Here is a 23,641-nt window from a genome sequence, read left to right on the forward strand (position 1 = left end):
TATTTACATTTAAAGAAAAATGAAAATAGCATTTATATTTAAGGGTATTTACATTTAGTAACAATAAAATATATTTAAATTTAATATAATTATATTAAATTAACTATAATTTAAGTAAAATTAGATGTAATAAAACAATAAATTTAATTTATTAAATTTAAACTCATTATATTTTTATTTAGCTAAATTAATAAAAAAATAAACTTATTAAATTTTTTTAAATATAGTAATATATTAAAAATAAATTCACGAATGAGATAGGGATAGGTTGATTTGCCGTAGGAAGAAATAGGAGACTTCGGTCCCAAATGAAAAAACTTCCTAGAGAAAAACTTTCTCTATAGAGAAATTTGGAAAGAGGACACCACTACCTCATCATTGTAATAATTATTTAGGCCTTCAATAATTCAGACTGCAATAATATTTAAACACAACTTTTGATATGACTTGATTTCTCGAATGATTTTGAATCTGATTTTTCATTCAATTTAAAACAATTTAATATAAATTCCCTTCCGTGCCGATATGGGATTCGCATTCCACAAAACGGCGGGATTTTATATTAATTAAAATAGAAAATACATAATGCTCATAATGGAGCTCGTCAGATCAATGCAGTCCATCTTCCTCCCTCTTTTAATATATGCAGAAATTGCCAGATAATGACCTGCACTTACCTATCAAATCATTAATAACTTCACAATTCCTTATTTATCATTATTCAATTTACTAAATTTGTCACGCTCCAGAAAAGCAAAAACACGATATAATTTTTGTATACAAAATTAAATCATAACAGTATAATTGCTTACGTAATGGAGTTACTGTACAGTTGGGTTCATAATTAATTTCAAGTAACAGAATTGGATCACGAATCATCAAACTAATATAAGTTTAATTTAATTTTAATTCCTAAAATTTTTTAGAATTTAATTAAATTATATATTTTTAAGTTAGATCATAATCACAATTCAATTCTAATTCCTAAAATTTTATGAAATTCAATTGAATTTCATGAGTTTTTGAGTGTTTGATTTGGAAAGAAATTAAAATTTAATTTTAGATTTTAAATTTTATGGAATTAGTTATAACTGAAAATCAATTCTTTCAAATTTTAATGAATTTTACAAAATTTACATAATAATATTTTGTGACCGAAATGCTTATAACCAACTATTTCTTTTGATTATTATTTATTTTAATAGTTAATTAAATAAATAATTCAAAATTAATAAATAATTAAAAATATTAATGATTATAAAATAAATGATTAAGAATTATTTTAATAAATAATTACACTTTTTATTTTTGTATTATTTCATGAATATTAAATAAAAGTCTTGGATGTTAGTAAATCTTTAGATTCCCTTGAATTAATTGGATGAAACGGAAACTATTTTACATAACAAAATATATAATTATTTTACTTTTACGGCTAATATAGAAATTGAGATTAAATAAATTTTAACTTTTAAATTAAGCCGAATAGAAATTATGGCTGTGGAAGTAATTCAACTAGAAATTTTGAAATTTTTAAAAATGTAAATTATTTTTATTTGGTCTATATTTTTTTATTTTTCAAAAATTTAATAATTTTTAAAAATTTATCCAGATAATATATATAATTATATAATTTTAATATTCTAAATATTTAAATATACAGTTTGATTTCATTTAAAATTAGTTAATTTATTTAAATTTTATTATTTTGATAGGATTGAAGAATAATAAGAGAAAATTTTAATTTGAACTCTAACTTCTGAAATTAACGTGAACACAATTAAATTCATAAAAAAATAAAAGACAGAGTCATACTTGAACTTTAATTTCCAAACGAATAGTGTTATGGAGTATGTTATGCCTATAATCATACTTAACAAATAGAATTCAGTTTCAAAATTCAAAAAATAAAAAGATAACTCTCATCTGCCAAGATATACTCTACTTTAATTTTAACTAATTGTATTTAAATTAAATTAAAGCTCTTAGCACTATGAAAAGGTATTTTAATACAACAAGCATCTCATTTTCAATTAAATGATAATTAAAGTTTTAATTCAACTGATTGTGAGATAATTGGTTGTAAGATTTATGTGCCGAGATTTATGTATTTCTATTGTTTTCTCAATTATTTTTTATATTTATATTATTTTTATATTTATTACTTAATATAATCGCAGTTAGTTTTTGTATTAAGACGTCATTGCTACTATTATTCAAATTAATTGAATTTATTAAACTCAAATAATTAATGAATTAGGTTTCATAAGATCTTCTTAAAAATAATATAATTTAATTTAAATAAATTCAGCGTCTCATATATTTTAATTTTTTTAATTTTTAAATTTTAAAAGCATTTGTCTAAGAATTAGAGATAGAACTATGTTTAAAATCTAAAAAGGATTAGATACAACTAGTTTATATTTTATATTTGTGATGAACCAACAAAAACTCTGAATATTTCTTATTTTCATTCATTTTCTTAAATTTAATTATTTATACTTCTCATTTTTAGTTTCGACATTCATCATAAATTTTTTATTAGAATGTGATTTCTCGAAAAATAACACATTTAAACTGAATAAAATTTATATAAAATTTAATTGAATTTTAGATGTTAAGTTATATTAAATTAAACTGTAAATTCGTATAAAATTTATTTAGAATTCAATTGATTTAGGTAATTTTACTTACTAATCCAACCAAATACTATCATAATATTAATTAAATTTTTATTGAAATATAGAGGAGAGCTTTGCAATAGAATCCAGACTGCTAAAACTGAAAAGCACGGTAAACCTATACACAAACACAGATTAAAAACAACAAAAGCCCCCTGGCCACCCAAACTAACACCACCCACGACTGCAATTCAGCAGCAATGCAGCAGCCCAACCAGCCAAGAACACCAGCCTCGCTTCCAATCTGCTAATTTGCATGCAGGAATCAAAGGGGAAAAAAAACAAAAAGCCTACCAAAACTGTACCCCTGCAGATTTTGCATAAACCAGAGAGCAGTTTCCTTCAGCTAATTTTGTACCATCCTTCACAAATATGCTTGAAAAATCATACATACAATACAAAGCTTCATTAAAAAGCTCTGATTTAATCCCCGGGAAAAAATAAATATATACATGAACCCGGTTTATAATTTTAATTTTCTTCAACTTTTTGGATTTTTCAATTCTCCGGTATCAAATTATTGGATATACATATTGATATATGCATTAAAGTGCCCTCAAGCGTTCCGATAATCATTCACCGGAGGCAGTAGGTGCCGCCTCGTAAACCAAGCTTCCGAGCTTAGGCCTTAATTTGTCTTTCCAGATTTCTTGGCCTGGTTTCGCATTCATTTCCTTTCCCTTCACCTCTACCACAACCAATTGCTCAGTTAATTGGTAAATTTCGATGGCCATGACAAACGTCCCGTCAATTCCTTCCAGTTTAGCTCCACAATCTCTGTTTTTTGTCACTTTCACGTTCTCTGCCTCGGCTATCTCTTCTATTCTGTCTATTATCTTCGCCGGTGACTCGGAGGATACAAACCGTTCATTGCAGGCCGAAATATCGCAGTCATTGAACAAGCCGGATAAATCAAAACCTGATGAGAAGGAGATGATGTCAAAAGCGTTCAAGCTCTTGTGGTTTTCTTGTCTCTTCAAATCAGAATCCTCTAAATGGAATTCTATCCCTTTGAAATCCTGTTTGAACCATGGATCCCGGAGAATCTCATCGACGGTTATCCTAGTCTCGGGATTTGCATCGAGAAGCCGAGAAAGGAAACGCCGTAGATCCGGAGACGTCCATTTCGGGAATCTGAACTGGCCTCTGTAGATCTTCCGATACATAACCATGAGATTAGTGTCATTGAACGGTAAATAACCAGCAATGAGAACGTACAAGATGACGCCGCATGACCAAACATCCGCCTTAGCACCATCGTAGCCTTTCTTGCCGAGAATCTCAGGTGCAACGTAAGCTGGAGTCCCGCAGAGGGTATGGAGCAGACCGTCCGATTGGATCTGATCGTTGACGGCGCTGAGACCGAAATCAGAAACCTTGAGGTCCCAATTCTCGTCGAGAAGGAGATTCTCGGGTTTCAAATCGCGGTGAAACACGCCTCTGGCATGACAATATCCCACGGCTGTGATAAGCTGCTGAAAATACTTACGGCTGAGATCTTCGCTGAAACGCCCCTTTGCAACCTTGGCAAAAAGCTCACCACCTTTAGCGAACTCCATGACGAAATAAATCTTAGTTTTGGTGGCCAAAACCTCCAACAGCTTGACGACGCGAGGGTGGTGCAATCGGCGCATGATAGAAATCTCCCTCTTAATTTGCCCAATAAAGCCTCCCTTCATGACCTTCTGCTTGCTGACGGCCTTAATAGCCACGCTCTGGCCGGTAACGACGTTTCTTGCATGGTAAACCTTGGCGAAGGCTCCACAACCCAGCAGCTTCCCCAACTCGTATTTGTCAAATAAATTAATATCCGGCGTTATTTCGGCGATCGCCGGTGAAGGGTTGCTGGGGTCCTCCGCCATATCTGAGTTGTCAGGCAGAAAAACCTTCGGTCTGCATTGACGTTAGCAGAGAGAATCGGCAGGAACCCCAAACGGAATCAGAATGGCAGGTTAAGATTAAGCCTTCCAAATTTGAAATTTAAAATATTGTTTATATAAACATTATCCAGTGAGGAAGCGGCGTCACAGCCAAAGTGTATTTTTGTCACAGAAAGCGGAGAGAAATTTGATGAGCTGGAAGAAAATTAAGCTAATTAGGAGAGGAGGGGCTGAGGTTTCTTCCAGATGGCACACAAAATCTGGTCCAGCTCGTGCTGTCAATTTAAAAGAGTCTGTTTCTCATATAGAGAGAGGGGAGTTGAGTGTAGTGGCAATTTTGTTATTTTTAGACTTAGCCGCTATATTTACAGATTTTCTTCCATTATTTTTTTTACAGAGTGACGCAAGAAGGGACAAATGTCTACCATCCACGTGTCTATTTGTGTTTGGCAGGAATCATACATCATTGAACGGCAAGTTTTAACTTTTCAATGATCGAGAGTGTGGATTCGATGCGGTGGCGTATGGAACCGGGTAAAATTGTTCTTCTATTATATCATTATCCTTCACATGTTTTTCGCATCTCATTCTCATTTTTTTCAATAATTGAGTTTTTTATTTCATAAAAAGAAAATAATAATTGAGTTTTTTTGTTTGAAAAAAGAGTTTTTAATTTTTTTAAAAGTATATATACACACACGCGCCCCTTCGACGTCAATGTTAATTAGTGTAAAAAATTTATCAGTACAAAGATTAGTTTAGTTAAAGAGAGTGAAAGTCTTTTTCTATTAATTAATCTGTAATCATATTAGAAAAAACATTTCAAGATTATTCGTTGTGTCCAATTTAGAAATCTAATCTGTAATCATATTAGAAAAAACATTTCAAGATTATTCGTTGTGTCCAATTTAGAAATCTAATCTTAAAATTTAATGCTAATGTTGATAAACTAATTAAAATAGATACAACTGGTTATAATTGTCGAAAAGAAATTAAATTTTAGGCTATTAGGTTGGATTTCTTCCTATGAAATTATTCTGTTATGCTCAAGTTCATTATTAACTTGGAGGTTACAATGATGAAAATTTTATGGAAAATTAAAAAATTAAATATTCATATACATGAAAAATTTACAATTTAGTTTGTAATAAATCATTTGTACTTGATCAATTCAGCTGCTTAGCAATTTCCATTTACTGTATTCCAAGGAATATAATGCATTAATATATGTGAACACCTTCATACTTGAAGTTATTGAATATTTAATTAAAAATATAACCTATTTAATATTTCAATTTATAAAGATTAAAGTTATTAAATGCAAAATTGGTCATATAATTAATAATTTATAGAAAGTAAAAAAATTATTTTATTTATTGTTAATTATATTTAAATTTTTATAAAATGATAAAATCACATTTAGTAAAATAAGAATAATTTTATTATTTTATAATAAATCTTAAATATAATAAATAAATTATAAAATAATTAATTAAAATTTCTATGACTTCATAAATAAATTATTGATAATATAATTAATTATATTTAATTTTTATAATTTAATTTATTTAATAAATTTTAATTTTAATAAAGCATGTAATCAGCCTAAGCATAGATTTGGCATACTATAATTCTACAACAATATTCAACATGGTTATTTTTTCAAAAAACAAAAAAAGAAAAAAAAATTCAATTTAGCATCATTCCGTTACTCTCTCTCTCTCTCTATATATATGATAATTAGTTATTTGCCAGCATCCACTTTCCGTAATTGCTATGAACTAAGGCTGGATAATTATGTGGAGATTACAGAACTTTCCAAAATACTAAATACTGCAATAATTGATATTTCTAAACAAATAAACAAATTTACTAATTAGAAAAAAATACTATATACTTATAATATTCAAATAAACAAATTTACTTCTATTTCACTAAATAGGTTAGATTTTTATAATATTAATAATTGAGTTTTTTTAAGGTCAAATATATTAATAATGAGTTGAAGGCTTGGTTCATTCATAAAAAAAAATACATGAAAATAATAACGTAGAAATAATTATGTTACTAAGAATTTTAAAGTTTAGAAAGTAAATTGTTGTTTTTAAAAAAAACACTTGATGCTACACTAAGGAAAAATGCATGAATAATGTTCCGCATATATACTGAACTGTGTGAATGTCGAATTAAGGGTTGAATCACCAAACTATCCTCAAAAACTCTTTTATTGACTAACCATCAGAATGATTGCGGTAGCCAATCCGTCTACTGCTTCTACTTTATTATCTTACTAAATCAAGGGTAATTCAGGACTTTTATCCCATAGCTGTATCATAAATAATTTTTTTAAAAAATATTTTTATTCTTTAAACTTTTGAGTACTCCAAATATTAGAAATATTCGTGAAGTAACCAAATTCTTAAATATCTACAAAATTTTATGTAGGCTTTATAATAAGGGTAAACAAGTGTTGTTACTTCGTAGCATGATTCTAATAATTATGCATTCAATGTCAATGTTGAGGAAATAATATGGTTATATATATATTCTTATAATAGTTAACTTTTTCAAATAAAATTTATTTTTATCTGCCAAATAAAAATAACTTTTTAAACTTTCAGTTTATTTAACCAATAAATTTGAGGAAAATAAAAAATAGCGAGAAAGTATATTTATTATCAAATATAAAGGTTGTATATGATTTATCAATCATAATCCAAAAAAGTTTAAAATAAAAAAAATAAAGTGAATTGAATTAATCAATCATATTTAGTTCAATTTAATTAATAAAATTAATTTTAATATTTAATTAATTCTATAAAAAAAAATAATAGATAACAATATGAATAGATCTTGCGGTGGCCACCGCATAATGGCCTCTTCTAAAGTCCTGTAGCTGCAAGCTTTAACGGCTAAACGCCGAATGTAACAGTTGATGGAGAGAGAGAGAGAGAGTGAGAATAAGGAGTGAGGGTAGGAGGCGGTGGTTACAGTAAGAATAGGTTAAGAGAATCTGGCAACAAATGGCAATTGGATCGCGTACATGTACTGTTCAAGCTTGCATCATTTTCTTTTCTATTATTTTCCTTTGAAAATGAATATTCATGAATCATGTACATTGTCTCTGTGAACGTGATCTCATCATATCTAAGCCCAAATTATGCTTCTTGTCTTTTCACTCATTATTATTATTATTACCGCCGCAGAATTGAAAAGAAAAACCTTATCAGAAGCCTTAAAGTTTTTTTTTTGAATTGAAATATTGTTTGACTGTTATATATTACAACACAATTAAGTTTTAATAATAATTGTTTGAAATCATCTTGCACGTGATCTTAATATATAAATAATGCTAACTTAATATATTTAGACATTAATATAGCATATGATGCAATCAATTATATATATGTATAACATTACATATAATAATATTATTATAAATTAAAGTAAAAGATTTTTTTTATCAAGATAAAAATCTTTTATTAATAAAATGGGTTACTCGTCTATTATAACTTTAAGTTTAAAAAACATTCAAAGTATAAAAAATAAAAAATAAAAAATTATACAAGCTGTAAAAGTTCTAAAGATCCGAATGCACCCCTGATCTAAATGACCATCCAAAGTTTTAGAGAGATCTCGCTACTCCACCTTCTATAAAACTGTTTATTGGCACTGAGAAACTCCTTTTATAGTAGCTCTAATAGACTATAGGATAACTCAATTAAGTGCCAAAGAAATTAAAAAGAAAGCTCGACAATCTTGTTATTGGAAGAAAACATCAAACACAAGCATAAAACATATATGCACCCAATGATTTTGGTTAAGGAAAATATTATTAGACCAGTCATTGCCAATGGGGTGGTAGTAGTGGCGGAACCAAGAGCTTCCTTTTGGTAGGGCACTGCAACTACACTGCTGCGGCACCACCGGTTGCGCCGCTGCGGCACCTTCCTCCCCCTTCAAAACATTTTTCGGTCGCCGGTACGGCACGTACCCCTTGCCGTACCCTCCCTCCGCCCTTGGTAGTAGTGTGCTCTACAACCATTCATCACATGGATCAAGGTTAATCTATTAAACGGCTTCTATCGCCCTTCATTGAACTTAAACAACATGAAGTGCGAGATATACAAAACCTTAAACTTATAAGCAAGAAAAAATTAAAAGACACAAAGGAAAAGACAATCCAAAATAACAGTCTTAAAAGCTTTCAAATATTAATTAGCTTAGATATTGCCAAACAAAATATAAGCTATATTTATACCCGGCCTAGCAAGGTCAAGGAGGAGCTGTTCTATGGGCAACGGTAAGCCAAAGGTGAATGACATAAAAAGGCAGAGCAACATAGATGCTCAAATCAAACTCAAATTGGTAAGGAGAGGAGGTAATGTATTTGTAGAACTCAATCGCACCCTTAACCCCACAAGCTACTACTAGCAAACATTGCTAACTACACTCATCTATCGAGCTAAAACAGAAAAAAGACATAGGTTTTAAGTTTTCTTTGATTATCAAAAACTCGTAGGATCAAAAAATAAGAAATATAGAGCCCAACAACCTTTTAAAAGCTAGATGGGCGACAACTGCTCAGGCATTCCTTAGAATGTTGGAAATGATCTCTTTTTTTAGCCCAACAAAATGCGACACAATTCCTTTGAGTTTAATAGCTGACCTCGTGATGTCTAACTAGCAAAGAGAAATCTACATACATAAAGGTAAATAAATCAAACCAAGCAGTAGAAAGTAAAAAAAGCATATCAACATATCACTCTTTCTTCATTAAAGTAATTTAAATCTGCTAAAAAAACACAAAACACCGAGAATGCACCACGGATTGGAAGGAGAAGGCAAGAAGATATATATATATATATATATAGCAGACTAATGTTTCTTTAGAATATATTATGTGGCATATTTTAACTTCAACACATGGCCATTTATTTAAATAGATTGTTTTATAGTGTTATCACTAAGCATTTATAATACAAAGAGGATTTATAATACTTTATATCAGAATTTTATTACTCTTTTTTTATTCAATTGATATTAAATTTCAAGGTTTTTATGATTATATTTTTTTATATTATTTTTAAAAGAGCAAAATAAATTTTTTTGTTTAATTAATATTTATACTTCAATCTACACGTATATTCTTTTAATTATAAATTGTACGGTTGAGTAATAAATTTAATTTTTATTAAAAATAATATATGTTTAGATAGAGTAAATTAAATGCATGATACTTTAATTTATATAGTTCAATGCGAATAATTTATATCTCTCATAATAGAATTTTATATAATTAATTTGAATAAAATTTACTATTTTAATAGAACCCTCGACATAGAGTTTATAATAAAAATAAAATTTTCATTAATTTTATTATATCAATATTTTATATATAAATTGAGTAATTTTTATTATATTTTAAAGAAAAAAAATTGTGACTATTGATATTAGTTTACAAATTAATTAAAAATTAAAATAGATGAAAAACTATTAAATCTAATTTAATTAAGAAAATTTTAAATTTAAATTAATTTAATAATAATATTTATTATTTAAAGTTAAAAAATTGAAACTAAAGTTTAATTTATAATTAAATAATAAATTAAAAAGTAAACAAAAATTATAGTCGTTTGCATTTTTAGCTTTAAAAAAAAATAAAAATAAAAAATGATGACGAAATAGAAAAATAGGGGTGGTTTTTGACACATTATCATTGAGTTGAGCGTATGGAGGATCTTCTAGTTTAATTATATTCGGTGCTTCCATGATGTTATCGTCATCCTTCCTGGTTTCTCTAAAAACGCCGGCTCCATCCATGGATCAAGCTTTTCTTTTTCTAAAAAAAAAAATTTATTATATGTGTAATTATTATATTTATAATAAAAAATTATTTTATAATATTTACAATAAATAATAAAAAAATAAGTTATACATGTAAATTATTTTTTTGCAAAACAACGCATGCTTTAGTTTATGTATAATTCAATGTAAAATAGAAGTTTTTCTTTTTTAAATTTGTCCATTAATAAACGAATTCAATTTCATTTGTGTAAAATTGAAGAATTAATTGCATAAAAAAATAAAATAAATATTATTAGGAAATTGTGGTGACTACATAACAATAGCATCATATTCATATGAAGAGAGAGAGAGAGAGAGAGAGAGAGAGAGAGAGAGAGAGAGAGAGAGAGAGAGAGAGAGAGAGAGAAATTAAATGTAAAACAAGAATCAGGCATGGTTCATTGGTGTGGTCCCTTTTAGTTTCCTTAATTAATTAATAATCCAAGTATAGATATGTCAGGACCATGTGGTCGAGATTTCCATGCTCCCTTTCCCATGTTGCTTTCTTATTGGGACCATTCTCAATTTTCTGAGGATATAATTAAAAAAGAAAAATAAATAAAAAATATTGATTGCGTTCGTCCAAATCAATGCATTTAATTTGTTGAGTACAAATTTTAAACTGTGGTCAGGAAATTGATCTGCTAATTAAATTGGTTGAGTGCAAAAAAGAAAAAAGCATAAACTATTGACTAAGCAAAACCCTTAAGTTAAAGACTTGAAGATTATTGGTGTAGTGCAAGAATTACTAATTGTTCTTGGAAATAAAATATAATACGTTTTATAAAAATGAATTTAATTAGTTATAAGCCTAAAATAATTTTAATAGTCTTAAAAGATTTATTTTTTGAAGTAAACAGTATTTCCTAGGTGGCAGTATATTTTGTTTGTAAAATATATTTATAAATTAACTTAATATATTAACAAAAAATAGATATTTAAATAAATCTTTCAAAATATTATAATTTTATAAAAAGTGGTGTATGTGTAAATTAAATATTTTTTTTTTGATGTGCAAAGGTGGATTATAAGTCGAAAAAAGCAGCAGTGAAATTATACAAATGTCTCTCAAAAAATTGCAGATAAAACACCTGATTCTAATAATAAAAAAAACACTTAGCCAACTGATCAGCCATACACAAATTAAATAAATGAAAAATTACAAAAGCTCGTAGTATATGATAGGCTAAGAAAGATCCATGGTTATTCTTATATTGCTAGCAAAATTTTTTTTTTTTTTTTAGAATAGCGAAAATATCTTCCATTCTAGACTATATAGTATAATATAAGCTTCAAAGACCATCTGACGTTGCATATATAATAATATAAAATATTATACTAGTATTTTATAAATAAATTATTATTTATCAGTCACTATTAAAATCATTATGTCAATTTAATTGAAATGAAAATTTAATATTAGCTGTGTGTATAGTTTAACTTAATACCAACAAATATCAATAATATTGTTTTTATTATTTACTTAATACATTGAGTAAAACATAATTTAAAAATTATTTTTATAAATGCTAATTAAAAAAAATTAATTAATTTATTAAACTAAAAATAAAATTGAACTGTTATTATTTAATTTATAAAAATTAAAAAATAAAATAGTTTATGCTTGTAAATAAAATTTCAAAAGAGAATAAATTTTAGTGATATACTGAATATTATGATGTATTGATATTTTCTCAGATGAAATCTTTATAATAATGTGTTAGTTAATTAAATCGTTATTAGATAGCATTATTTTATGGTTATATTTTATTATTTAAAAATTAAATATTTTTAATTACAAAATAATAAAATAAATATATAATAAATTTATTAAAATTTAATAAATAAACAAAACTTGTATTATTTTAAAAAAAGTATTGATCGGCTATTATCTCATGAAAAATATTATTGGATAATTATTATTTTATAATAATTAAATTAAGAATTATTAACTTATGATTTTTATTTGCATTAAATTACTATCATATAACATAAATTTTTTTTTCTGTTACTGTAGTGCATTCATATTTGTCCATAACAATTTTTTTATAAAAAATTCACATAATTGTTTTATGTTCTCGAAGAGACAATGGCTCACCAAATGGGAAGATAGGAAACTGCAAATTCGATTCAGAATCTGCCCCTTGAGAATAACAAGTCAGGATCTAGTTGGCTCTGTGTGTTATTGATTAGCCATCATTTCTCTCTTTTTCTTTTTCTTGATTATATCATTTCTCTACTTTTATTATATAGATAGATCTAGGTTTTAAATTTACTGCCAATTGGATGAAAAATTTTAACGGTTTAATATTTATATTTTAAAATTTAAATTTTAGAGGATAAAATTATTATTTTTTAATTTATTATAATTATAATTATAATTAAAATAAATAAATTAAATCTGAAAATATTAATAATAAATTATAATGTACTTCTTAAAATTTTATTTGATTAATAAAAGAGTCATTAAAATATATATTTAATTTTATTTTAATAATATCAATTAAATGATTTATTTCTTATTTTTATTTATATATATTAATAAAATTTAAATATAATAAAATATATAACATTATTAATATGAATTATAATTTTATTTAATATCTCAATAAATTTATACATATTATAGATATATATTTATTATATAAATAAATAAAATAGAGATAAAAAATATTGAATAGCTAAAATAACTCTTAGTAAGAAATATAAATTTTATAAAATCAATTAAGGGAATGACTTTATAAGTTAGAACATATAATATTTTATTTTATTTTATTTAATATTATTTATATGAAATATAATTTTTTATATTACATAATTGATAATATTGAATATAAATATTTAATAAAATATTTAAATATATAATAAAAATTTATCTATTAATATAATATATTTAATATTACATATGATAAATACTTTCAATATAAAATTTAAATTAAATATTTTATATTTTATTGATATAAAATTTTTATAACTATATTATAATTTATTAAATTCAATTTAATTCTCAGATAAATTGAAAAAAATTATTTTTACTATTTAAAATTTAAAGTTTTAAATATAAATTGAATTAATATAAATATTTGAATTTTTTATATAATGGACCTAAATTTATTGATCAAACAATTTGTAAGGAAGCAAACTTTGTTTTGATGATTAGATTTAGTCACTTTTCAGTAATAGAAAATATCAAATTAAAGAAAAAAATAAATAAAAGAAAATGTTTTGTGGGTATGAGTTTTATCTTTAAACATCGGCTTATTGGGTATCTGAAGAAGGCCCCATGAAATAAAGCGGGGCCCAAGCGTCAGAAAACCCATATCAAACATCCAATTACTACACCTTTTGTTCCCACAAGACAAATTTAATTGAAAAGGTAATGCATATAGTAAACTGGGATTTAACCGGATTATCACTGTTTAAACCGTTGTCTCTTCTATATATAAAAAAAATTAAAATCTAATAAAATTTATAATCTAATTTTAATTTTTTAATATTAAATAATTAAAGTAATAAATTTGTTTAATGAAATAATTATTTTATTAAATTTATTATTAGTTAACTTAAATAAAATAAATTAAATTGTTACAAATATAAAAATTATAATAATTAAATTATTTAAAAATTGAAGGCACCAAATTATTATAAAAATGAAATTAAAAGAATTAAAGTATTATATTTTAATAATAAATTATAATAATATGATTATTTTATTAACTAAATCAAATTTTAAGTAATAAATTATTATTCATTAAAATGGTAAGAATAAAATTATAAAAAATTTATTAAATTTTAGGGGCTATATCATAACAGTTAAAAATGAAAATTAAAACCTAGTTGAGCTTAGGTGCATTTACACAAGAATTTGCTATTTTTAAAGCTAATTTTTAGAAAATAAATTCAATTAAATCTCTTTAAGATTAAATAATTTCAATTAAATTGTATACTTTTACTAATAGTTAAGTAAGTTATAATTTAATAAAATATTATTTTTAATAAATAAGTATATTATTTAACAATAAAATATATTTTATAATAAAATTTCCTTTTTAGAATTTGAAAAATCGTTTTACTATTTTATGTATTTTAAAAAATTTTATGTTAATTAAAATATTAATTTTTTGATATTTTAAATTATAAAAATATTATTATTTTATTAAAAAATATATTAAGTCTGGATTGGGTGTTAGCTAAAACCAAAACAAAGCAAATAAAATTACACCATCCAAATATAACAAACAGATAAACTACCCAAACCGCCTAACCAAAGCACAGAGAAGTATGAATAAATTGTGAACCACAGAAAATTCAGGAATTAAAATTTTCATATATAATAAAACTTCATGATATATAAATAATTATATAATCATTGTGATTAATTATCTTTTATTAGAATTGTATCAAGAATTTAACCCTGTTTTGATTATTAAATTTGGTTATTTTCAGAAATATAAAATATCAAATCAAAGAGAAAAGAAAAAAACTTATGTAATTTTTATCTTTAATTAAGGCTCATAGTAGGTGTTTGATGGAGGCATTGGCATTGCAGTTATAGGTTATTGGGTATCTGAAAAAGGCCCAATGATATAGAGAGGGGCCCAAGTGAATTGGTGGTCAAGTTCATTAGCTAGAGAAAGCCCCATCTACAAATTGGCCCAATAAAATTGCATAATCATAGCTGCAAGACTGCAGCAAAGCAAATTACAATAAGGCAGTGAGGCCCAAAGTATTCAAGAAATAGGCTAAAAAGGGGGGCTACTAAAGGCTGGCCTAAAACGTGAAAAAGAAATTGCCTAAAAGCGTAAAATATGAAGAATTAATTTATTATGCAGAACAAAATGAATTTTGCTGAATCAAAACAAAAATGTAAATTAATTACCAAATGATATCCAAATTCTCACCAAAAATTTCTCCTTCTGCCTCTTTACAAAGCAGCAAAATATTCTTTTTCTTTATGTTATTGACTAGTTATACTCGATTATTATATATATATATATAGAGAGAATTGATATAACAATAGCAAATTTTTACCTACACAACTGAACTAACCGCTTCTTATAAGCTTTATGGTTAAATTTTATTACTCTTAAAAAATATTAGTAGTGTAAATTACTATATCAATAGTAATTTTATTTATTAGAATATATATTTTGAAAAAACTTTTATAATAATAAATATTTTTGTTATTCATGTCAGGCGACAGAAAGTTTTTTTTTTTTTTGGTATATAAAGAAAAGCTGATATGAAAAATAATTAAAGAGTCCTTTTAATTTTTTAGAAAATAATTTTTATAAAGGTATCGAAAAGAGTTCATTTGTTTGACCAATTTTAGACCCCATATACCACCTAGACACATTAGGATGGGGTTGATCTAGCGGTTGGTCAGATTAATTTGATTTGTGATAATTCTTTTTATTAATTTCAATCATTAATTAATTTACTATTTAATTTTTATATTTTAAAAAAATTCATTAATTAATTTTTAAATTTTATAAAAAAAACTTCTAATTAGTTTCTTCATATAAAAATATTTTATTTTTTTTATAATATTTAAAGATTAAAATTAATGAAAGGAGTAATTAGTAAATTTTTCTATAAAATTAAATAATAATTTTTTAAAATTGTTATTTTTTTAAATTTTGATAATTCTGAAGCCGTACTTTAATTTAACGGTAAAAAGCTGAAATATTAATATAAAGACATTTCATTCTTTTTATATATTAATTGATTATTTATATTAATTTTCATTTATTTAAAAATAGAAAATTGTTTTAGGTAAGGGATCTTTAGAAAACCTAATTATAACAATGATTTGGAAAAGGGTTAACATTGCCTTTCATGGATTGAGTTTAGGATAGGGACACATCATTTTAACATTCAATGCAAAGATTAAGAAATAATAGAAATTTAAGAAACTAAAATTCAATATATTAACAAATTAAGAAATAATAATTTTTACATTCAATGCATCATGTGGATATATAAACTATAATTTATATGGAAGTTCCTTATGACGTATTTCCAACTAAATTCACTCAAAATTTTGTTAAGTAGATAAGTTTTGTCTCAAAATTGTACGATAGAAAAAGTAATAAGATTTTTTTTTTTTGTTTAGAGTGATTATTCGAACATTTTAATTTAGAATAAAATAAAATTAAATTAATTAAAATTTAAATAAAAATAAATTTGAATCGAATCAATTTGATTTTGATTTGATGAATTAAAATTTTAATTTGTTTTTTATTTTTTAAAATTTATTTTTTAATATTTTAAAATTTAATTAAAGTCACTTATATTCTAATTTCTCTATATTATAAAAAATATATTTTATTATTATTAATTAATTTGATTTTATTAATTTTTTTAATAAAAATTAAACCAAATAAAAATTTTTTAAAGTAAAATTTAAATAAAAAATAAAAAATTGCACTGAATTTTTAAATTAATTCAATTATATTAATTTTTCGAATTAAATTAAATACGACACATCTTTATATATTTATATGTATATATATGTATACATGAAAAATAATTTTTTTAAATTAATATTTAAATAATTTTTTAATATTTAATATCATTAAAATAATATAATTAAAAAAATTTATCTTTTATAAAGTGAATAAAAAATATGAAAAAGGAGTAATTTATTTAAAATTATAAAGAGTTAAGTATGAATATTTGGTATAACATGAAAATATTTATAAACTTTATTTCATTTAAATATTTTTTCCAAATACGTGAAAATATAAATTCTTCTTAAAGGAGGGAGTAAGTGAAAATTTTTAAGAATATATAAATTAAAATTATATTTAGAATTGTGAAATTTATAAACTTGATTAATTATGTGTATATTTTAATATAAATATTTAATTTGATGGTTATTAAATCCATATTTATATAAAATTGCGTTTGTATTAAATACGTATATGCGAGTTTTGTCTCTCAAGTATAGAACTCCATTGAATTTAAAGCTCTTATTTTAGAAAAAATTTTTTTTTTCTTTAAGAGAAAGAGAAATAATTTCGCTAAAATGATAGCTTCTTATCACGAAAATAAAATAATAATAAAAAGATCTCATTGCATATTATTATAATAGATTTCATCATTAAAAATTTTACAAAATGAGAAAAAGCCATATCTCACCATTATATTATTAAGAAAATAATACAATATTGGTCGCCAAACCTATAATTACATTAATTAATTAATAATAATTAAGGAGATTAATTAAGAATCTTTAGCTTTATGTTTGGAGGGATGCATGGTTGGTAGAATAGGTGGTGAATAGCTAATCAAGGGAGGAACATATTCCCTTTGTACTTAGGGCAGGTATGGTTGATGTTGCCCCTCCCCATTTTTGGAGTGGGTGCGACTAATCTTATCCCAAACGCTCACTTTTGATTCTGGTTATGTTCTGAGAACGGATTAGATATTTTTGTACAGAGACGATTTTGATATGTTATAATTGAATTTGAAATGAATTCAAATTTAAAAAATAATATTAGTGAATTCAGATCAAATTTGAATTTTATGTGTAGACCTATTTCAAACTATTTATATAAATAATTAATTTAATATAAAAATTATATTTTATAATAATTTTATAATTTTTTATATATTTTTATTTAAAATTAAAATTTAAATATTTTTTAAAAATATTAAATTTTTTAACAAATATTATTAATGAAAAATAATTTTATATAAATTATTAATTAAAATATATAAGATTAAACGGATTCAAATTTTATTTAAATAATAATAATTAGATTTGAAATAGATTCGATTAATTTAAATTAATTTTTAATCAATTCGGAACTAATTTAGATATTACTAATATAAATCATATTTAAATAATTTAATTTTTATGAATATTCTATCTATTTATATTTTGAAAAAATTACTAATTTACTTTTATTTCAAAATAATTCAATTGAAATATTTTATATTTTATAAAATTAAATTCTTTAATTCTTTTAAATAAATAATTAACATATTTAAATATTTATATTATTTAATCTTTATAATTACGATTATATTTATTATTTAATTCACCGAAAAACTAACCATACCTAAAACTAAAACCCACCTTTGCTTGTATGTTGTCTCTGTTGGCTTCTTTCTTATCCATCAAAATTAACTACGTCGATAGAAACTTCGTGTTTATCTTACTATTGTGTTGACTTTACAACTGCGAATAAAATAGAATTACCAAGACCAAAATAATTTAGTTTATTAAAGGTATTTAATTTAAAAATTATTTGAAAAATTAAGGCTGAATTTTGTGTAAAATAAGTAAGTAATACAGGTTATAGATAAACACAAACGGATCCTAAAGTGTATTAAGATGAAATAAAGTCGCAACCACCTGCGTGATATTGCGTGTAACACGGAAAATTCCATAATCCATTAGACCACTTCCACAGATTAAAGCAAAATGGCATATGCCTATTTCAGCATTCCTTTATATACAAAGTCAATTCCTATAAGAACAATTACTCATCGCAGACTTTATCATTAATCGTTGAAAAATCTTAACAAAGCATTTTTAAACCAATTTCTAATTTGATTATTCAACTTCAAAATTAACACTATATATCACCAGCTTCACAGCTGCTGCTTTATTTGACCAAGGCTAGCTTCTTCGTCTCAACAAGAGGATTCACCGTGGCACCACCCTCCAGTTGCCGCTGGATCTAATCATTGAAGCCAAATAATTAAAAGGCACAGAATAAAATTAAACCCATCCATAAAAGAAACCAACAATAATGCACCAATTGTTTATTAGCATGTGGATGACGATCCAGAACGAGTCCACAACAACCGCCACCAACACTGTTGGATATGCAATATATCTTATATATATACAACATACCCATTCATGCCTTGAGTATAAATTGTTTTTTTAATAAATTCGTTTCTGACTGGATTGGAGTTCAAAACCTCTTAATTTTAGAAACGAACCCTTATCAATGAGATATAAATATTATTCATAATTTTTATTATTTTAAAAATATATAAATTAACTATTATAATTTTATATAATTTTTTTTAATATTTAATAAAATTAAAGGTCTTTAGAAGGGATATAATTGAAAAGGTGTAAAAAAAAAAAAAAAAACCATTTTTCTTAATATATAAACAGAGTATTACTTTTACGATTAAGTAATTTGTACACGCACACCTGCCTCCGGCTGTTAAAATGGAGCCGTCTTTATTCGGTGGAGTCTCATTTCTTCTTCTTCTTCTTCTTCCTTTTACCTAGTAAACCAGCCGGATTAAAGCAACCAAAACAAGCAGAACAGTCAAAAACCAGCTATTGTTATTCATTGCTGACCATGCTCTTTTTGTTTTAACATATAAATGAAGAATTCAAGAATCCACCTTCCTTTAGATGCAGCTTCTTCTGCAACCCAATACACAAAAAAGAATCCTCACTCTTCTTGTTTTATTCTTTAAAGCATTTGGCTATTCATGACGGCTTCTCTTCAAATTTTCCCTCCGAGAAAACGCCGGCCACCGGTGGAGGCGTTTATTGCTCCTAACTTTTCCGACCTTAAACTTGTACACTCTCTCCTTATTCTATCCCAAGACATATGTTCTCTCGACCCTATACCATTCCTTCTAAAACGCAATTATCTTTCCATTATACGCAAAGCCAAGCTCCTTTCTATCCTATTCGATGAGATTTTTCGAAACCCAATTCGTTTTGTGTCTCCAATTCACCTCTGCTTTGAAGAAATGTACATAGTTTTACTGAGGGTGAAGGCTCTGATTGAAGACTGCTCAAATGGAAGCAGGATGTGGCTTTTAATCCAAACCGAATCTGTGGCTACCAGTTTTTACGAGCTAATCCTTGAATTATCAACACTTCTGGATATTTTCCCAGTTGAGAAGGTTGATTTGAGCCTAGATATTCAAGAAATCGTCGTTTTGATCAGAAAACAATGCTACCAATCAAAAGCATTCTTGGATCCGAGTGATTATAATTTAAGGCATCAGGTGTTAACCATGCTCGATCGAATCAAGAAACAGATCGTGCCTGATCATTCGAAGCTCGCTGAGATATTTTATAAATTAGGCTTGCGTAATCTTTCCGCCTGCAAAGAGGAGATCGAGAGGCTCGAAGACGAAGTACAAAATCAGATCGACGAGAAATCCAAATCTGAGGTGGTTGCTCTGATGGGACTCGTACGCTACGCGAAATGTGTTCTCTATGGAGCATCAACGCCCACATCCGATCACCAGCGTAGACGGAAGGTGTCAGAGGCCAATATTCCGTCAGACTTCCGATGTCCGATTAGCTTGGATTTGATGCGGGACCCAGTCGTAGTGGCCACCGGCCATACATACGATCGAGAGTCCATCAATCCTTGGATTGAATTGGGACACAAGACATGTCCAAAGACAGGTCAGACGCTGCCACACACCAACCTCATCCCTAACCTCGCTTTGAAGAATCTAATCGGCATGTGGTGTTGGAAGCACAAAATTCCCTTCGAGACTACAGAGAATAACCAAAAAGATAACGCCGTTATACAGAACAAGGCAGCGATAGAGGCTACAAAGATGACGGTGTCCTTTCTGGTCAGCAAACTTTCCCATTCAGAGTCATTGGAAACAGCTAACGGCGTCGTTTATGAACTTCGTGCGTTGGCTAAAGCAAACCCAGACAGCCGAGCCTGCATGGCCGAAGCTGGAGCTATACCTTTGCTTGTACGATACCTAGGCTCAGACGTAGGTTCGAAAATACCGAACCTACAAGTCAACGCGGTAACAACCATTCTCAACCTCTCAATCCTCGAAGAAAACAAAATAAGGATAATGGAAACTGACGGAGCTTCAAACGGCGTTATCGAGGTGCTGAGGTCAGGTGCCACGTGGGAGGCCAAGGGAAATGCGGCAGCTACAATATTCAGCTTATCTGGCGTGCACTCATATCGGAAGCGATTAGGGAGAAAATCCCGTGTAATAACGGGGTTGATTGATTTGGCTAGAAGTGGGAACACGTGTTCGAAAAAGGATGCATTAATTGCGATATTGAATTTGGCAGGAGATCGAGAAACGGTGGGGAGGCTAGTGGAGGCAGGGGTGGTGGATATGGTGAAGGAAGTAGTGAATGAGCTGCCGGAGGAGGCGGTGAGTATACTTGAAGTGGTGGTGAAGAGAGGTGGAATGGTGGCGATCGCCGCTGCTTATAGTGTAATTAGGAAACTAGGGAGGTTGTTAAGGGAAGGATCGGATGCGAGTAGAGAGAGTGCAGTGGCAGCTCTTGTTACGATTTGCAGAAAAGGAGGGGCGGAAATGGTGGCGGAGCTAGCTTCGATAACTGGGATTGAGAGAACGATATGGGAATTGATGGGATCAGGTACGACGAGATCAAGAAGAAAAGCAGCTAGTCTGTTGAGGATTCTCCGGAGATGGGCGGCTGGTTTGGATTGTGGATATGTGGATATGAGTAGTTCATCAACAGCTGCATTGGCAAGCTAACATTTGTGTGCAGATGAGATGTTTTTCAAATTTTTTTATGAGATAAAAATGTGTAATTTCTTCGTAAATAAAAAATAACAATAATAAATTGTACATCCTTGGATTTTTCAGTTTGGATAATTTCATTCTTTGTAATTGCTTGTTAAAATTGCAGTCTCAATAGCAGCATATGGTAAATATTAAGTAATGAACTCGTGTAAAAAATGTTAGTTAAATTGTTATTAAAATATTATAACTTTATAAATGAAGTAGAAGAGGAAATTGCTTGCATCTCTCTCCTTATGATGGATCTAGAGTTTTAATGGCTATTTAGGGTAGTTGCTAGAGAGACGCTTCTGTCTTTATTTAATCTCGTAAGCAGCTGGGCTATTGCCTAAGTTCCTGGCACTGGTTCAGGCCCTTTGTGTTCCTTGGTGACTTGTTGCAAGTTCTCCTCTCTCCCATTGGTGTGATGGTGTTGGAGATGGAGTGGGAGGACTATTCTCAGACTTGGTATCTGCTGCGCAGGAGTATATATCTGAAGCTCTTTTTGAGATTTTTATTGATTTTGTTTGAAAGATTAACTCTTTTCCTTATATTTGGTATAACTATTTGAGTTGGATGAGAAAAAGTTATAATTATTTGAGTTGGATGAGAGAAAACTTTCACGCCTGATTTTGAAGGGGAGACTTTATAAGATTCTATCCCAATTTTTCTTTTATTAAAAATAAAATATATTTAATTCTTTAGATGCTTATCTTTATCTAAATTATTAGTCTAGATATTATGCTCTTACTGTCTTGCTATCCTTCCTTTTCAATTAATCATGTAAATATATTTATCAATTTTTATGCTGATTAGCCAGTTAAACGAGTAAGATTGTGGATTCTGAATACAATGTAACATTACTTTTCTGGGTAAATAATACTCGGCTATTTGATGAAAAAACAAAACCTGAAGTTTACAAACATGAAGATCTTCAAGTGGCCGAATATTGAAGAAGAGACAAAGTGATATTATATAGAGAAAAGCGTTGGTAATTGATTAGTATTAAGATGAAAATTGGTGTCTATAAGAAGAGAAACACAAGAGTACACAATTGCACATCTCCCTGCTCTTTCCTAGACGGGCCAAACCATTTTTATTATAAAGATGGGCCAAATTCTGACAATGAATTAATTGAAATAAGAACTAGTTTCAGGCCATTCATTGATTTGGTCCCTAGGCAGTAACAATCAAACTGCTTCAAACTTAATACGTCAACATTTTTGTTCATTCTTATTTAAGGAATAAATGTGGTCGGGACCAAAGCAAAACTCATTTCCAATCAATTTGTGGAGGATGGCTACAAATAAAACTCAATAAATTGATAAAAACGTAACTCACATTTTTAAATTTTATTTATTTTTTTAATAATAATTTTAAAAAATATATAAAATTAAAATTAAATTTGATATTTTTATCTGCTATATAATTTTAATCTTTAAGCTAAATAATTTCTCAAGCAAAAGAATGGAAAAGTATTTGCCGGAAAATGACTACAGCTAACACTCAGGGATAATGAATGGGCCACAAGCATATGGGCATGGGAGTCGGATGTAGCAGCATTTAGTTCGTCGGTTGTAATTTATTGGTGTGGGTTTAAATATCTGTAGACATCCCATTGGATAAAATTTTATTAAAATATGTTTAGATAATATATATTATATTTAAGATTTGAGTTTAGAAAACAATATCCTTCATTAGTTCTATACTCCAACATGTAGA

General features: G+C 27.0%; 2 protein-coding genes across 2 annotated transcripts; one reads left to right on the plus strand and one right to left on the minus strand.

Annotated features, from left to right (window-relative positions):
- Positions 1-2,708: 2,708 nt before the first annotated feature.
- LOC110621879 (CBL-interacting serine/threonine-protein kinase 14) lies at positions 2,709-4,811 on the minus strand. The gene is made up of 2 exons (XM_043960497.1): positions 3,234-4,811; positions 2,709-3,159 (listed from the first exon to the last, which is right to left on the minus strand). Exon 1 carries the CDS (start codon positions 4,541-4,543, stop codon positions 3,254-3,256), a length of 1,290 nt encoding a protein of 429 aa, XP_043816432.1. The 5' UTR covers positions 4,544-4,811; the 3' UTR covers positions 2,709-3,159; positions 3,234-3,253.
- Positions 4,812-19,553: 14,742 nt separating this feature from the next.
- LOC110623412 (U-box domain-containing protein 16) lies at positions 19,554-22,043 on the plus strand. Its single transcript, XM_021768351.2, has one exon. The coding sequence runs from the start codon at positions 19,880-19,882 to the stop codon at positions 21,893-21,895; it is 2,016 nt and encodes a 671-aa protein (XP_021624043.1). The 5' UTR covers positions 19,554-19,879; the 3' UTR covers positions 21,896-22,043.
- Positions 22,044-23,641: the final 1,598 nt, after the last annotated feature.

The sequence above is a fragment of the Manihot esculenta genome, chromosome 9 (genome assembly GCF_001659605.2).
Source record: "Manihot esculenta cultivar AM560-2 chromosome 9, M.esculenta_v8, whole genome shotgun sequence".
Lineage (NCBI taxonomy): Eukaryota > Viridiplantae > Streptophyta > Magnoliopsida > Malpighiales > Euphorbiaceae > Manihot > Manihot esculenta.